Source organism: Sinocyclocheilus grahami, unplaced genomic scaffold (genome assembly GCF_001515645.1).
Source record: "Sinocyclocheilus grahami isolate Dianchi unplaced genomic scaffold, SAMN03320097.WGS_v1.1 scaffold9819.1, whole genome shotgun sequence".
Lineage (NCBI taxonomy): Eukaryota > Metazoa > Chordata > Actinopteri > Cypriniformes > Cyprinidae > Sinocyclocheilus > Sinocyclocheilus grahami.
Genome location: NW_015512872.1, coordinates 4598 through 5253, shown reverse-complemented (window position 1 = coordinate 5253; position 656 = coordinate 4598). Strand labels below are relative to the sequence as shown.

Genomic DNA, 656 nt, shown 5'->3' with positions numbered 1-656 from the left:
AATGTTGGTCATTTGCTGGTAGTCCTCAGGGCTAACATTACTGAAGTTAATATGGTGTGGGATCAAGCTTGGATTGATTTCTTTTCCAAGAAAATCAATGATCTTCTTTGTGTTCCTAAGATACATTAAAAAAAGAAAGTCAAATATTGGTCACTTGGTCTGTATGAACTGTATTATTATTTTGGACATATTCTACTAAACTGCTCCTCATGGTTAATTTGTTTTGAACTTACATTTCCACACATTTGGCATTCATGATGTTAGCTTTGAAGCCCAGAACAGCAAAAACGACCAGAGTGGCCAACACTGAGGTGAAGAAGTTAATGAAGGAGACCAGCACAGCGTCAAAGTGGCAGTTGTTGTCTCGCTTGTTGTAGCTGGAGAAGGCAATAACACCACCGAAACCAAGACCCAGGGCAAAAAAGACCTGCGTGGCAGCTTCACGCCACACTTTGGGTTCCAGCATGATTTCCAGCTGTAAGAAGATACTGTAGTTTATTATTTGTCACATGCTAAATTGGATGCAGTGATATTCTTTTCACTTAAAATATCTCCAAACATCTGAAAATGTATTAATCTGGCTGTGATTAATGTTTGAAGCCAGTAATCTCAAAATGGACCATTTCTTTAATCACACTGACCAATATACAGTGGGG

At 38.7% G+C, this 656-nt stretch overlaps 1 protein-coding gene across 1 annotated transcript in view; it reads right to left on the bottom strand.

The window, feature by feature from the left end:
- Positions 1 to 656, bottom strand: part of LOC107578345 (sodium-dependent neutral amino acid transporter B(0)AT2-like) — a gene marked incomplete at both ends in the record, with an annotated part of 6835 nt that overhangs the window by 2007 nt on the left and 4172 nt on the right. Inside the window, 2 exons of the mRNA XM_016264314.1 lie at positions 1 to 115; positions 234 to 475. Coding sequence (XP_016119800.1) covers positions 1 to 115; positions 234 to 475 — 357 coding nt within the window. The remainder of the gene's footprint in view (positions 116 to 233; positions 476 to 656) is intronic.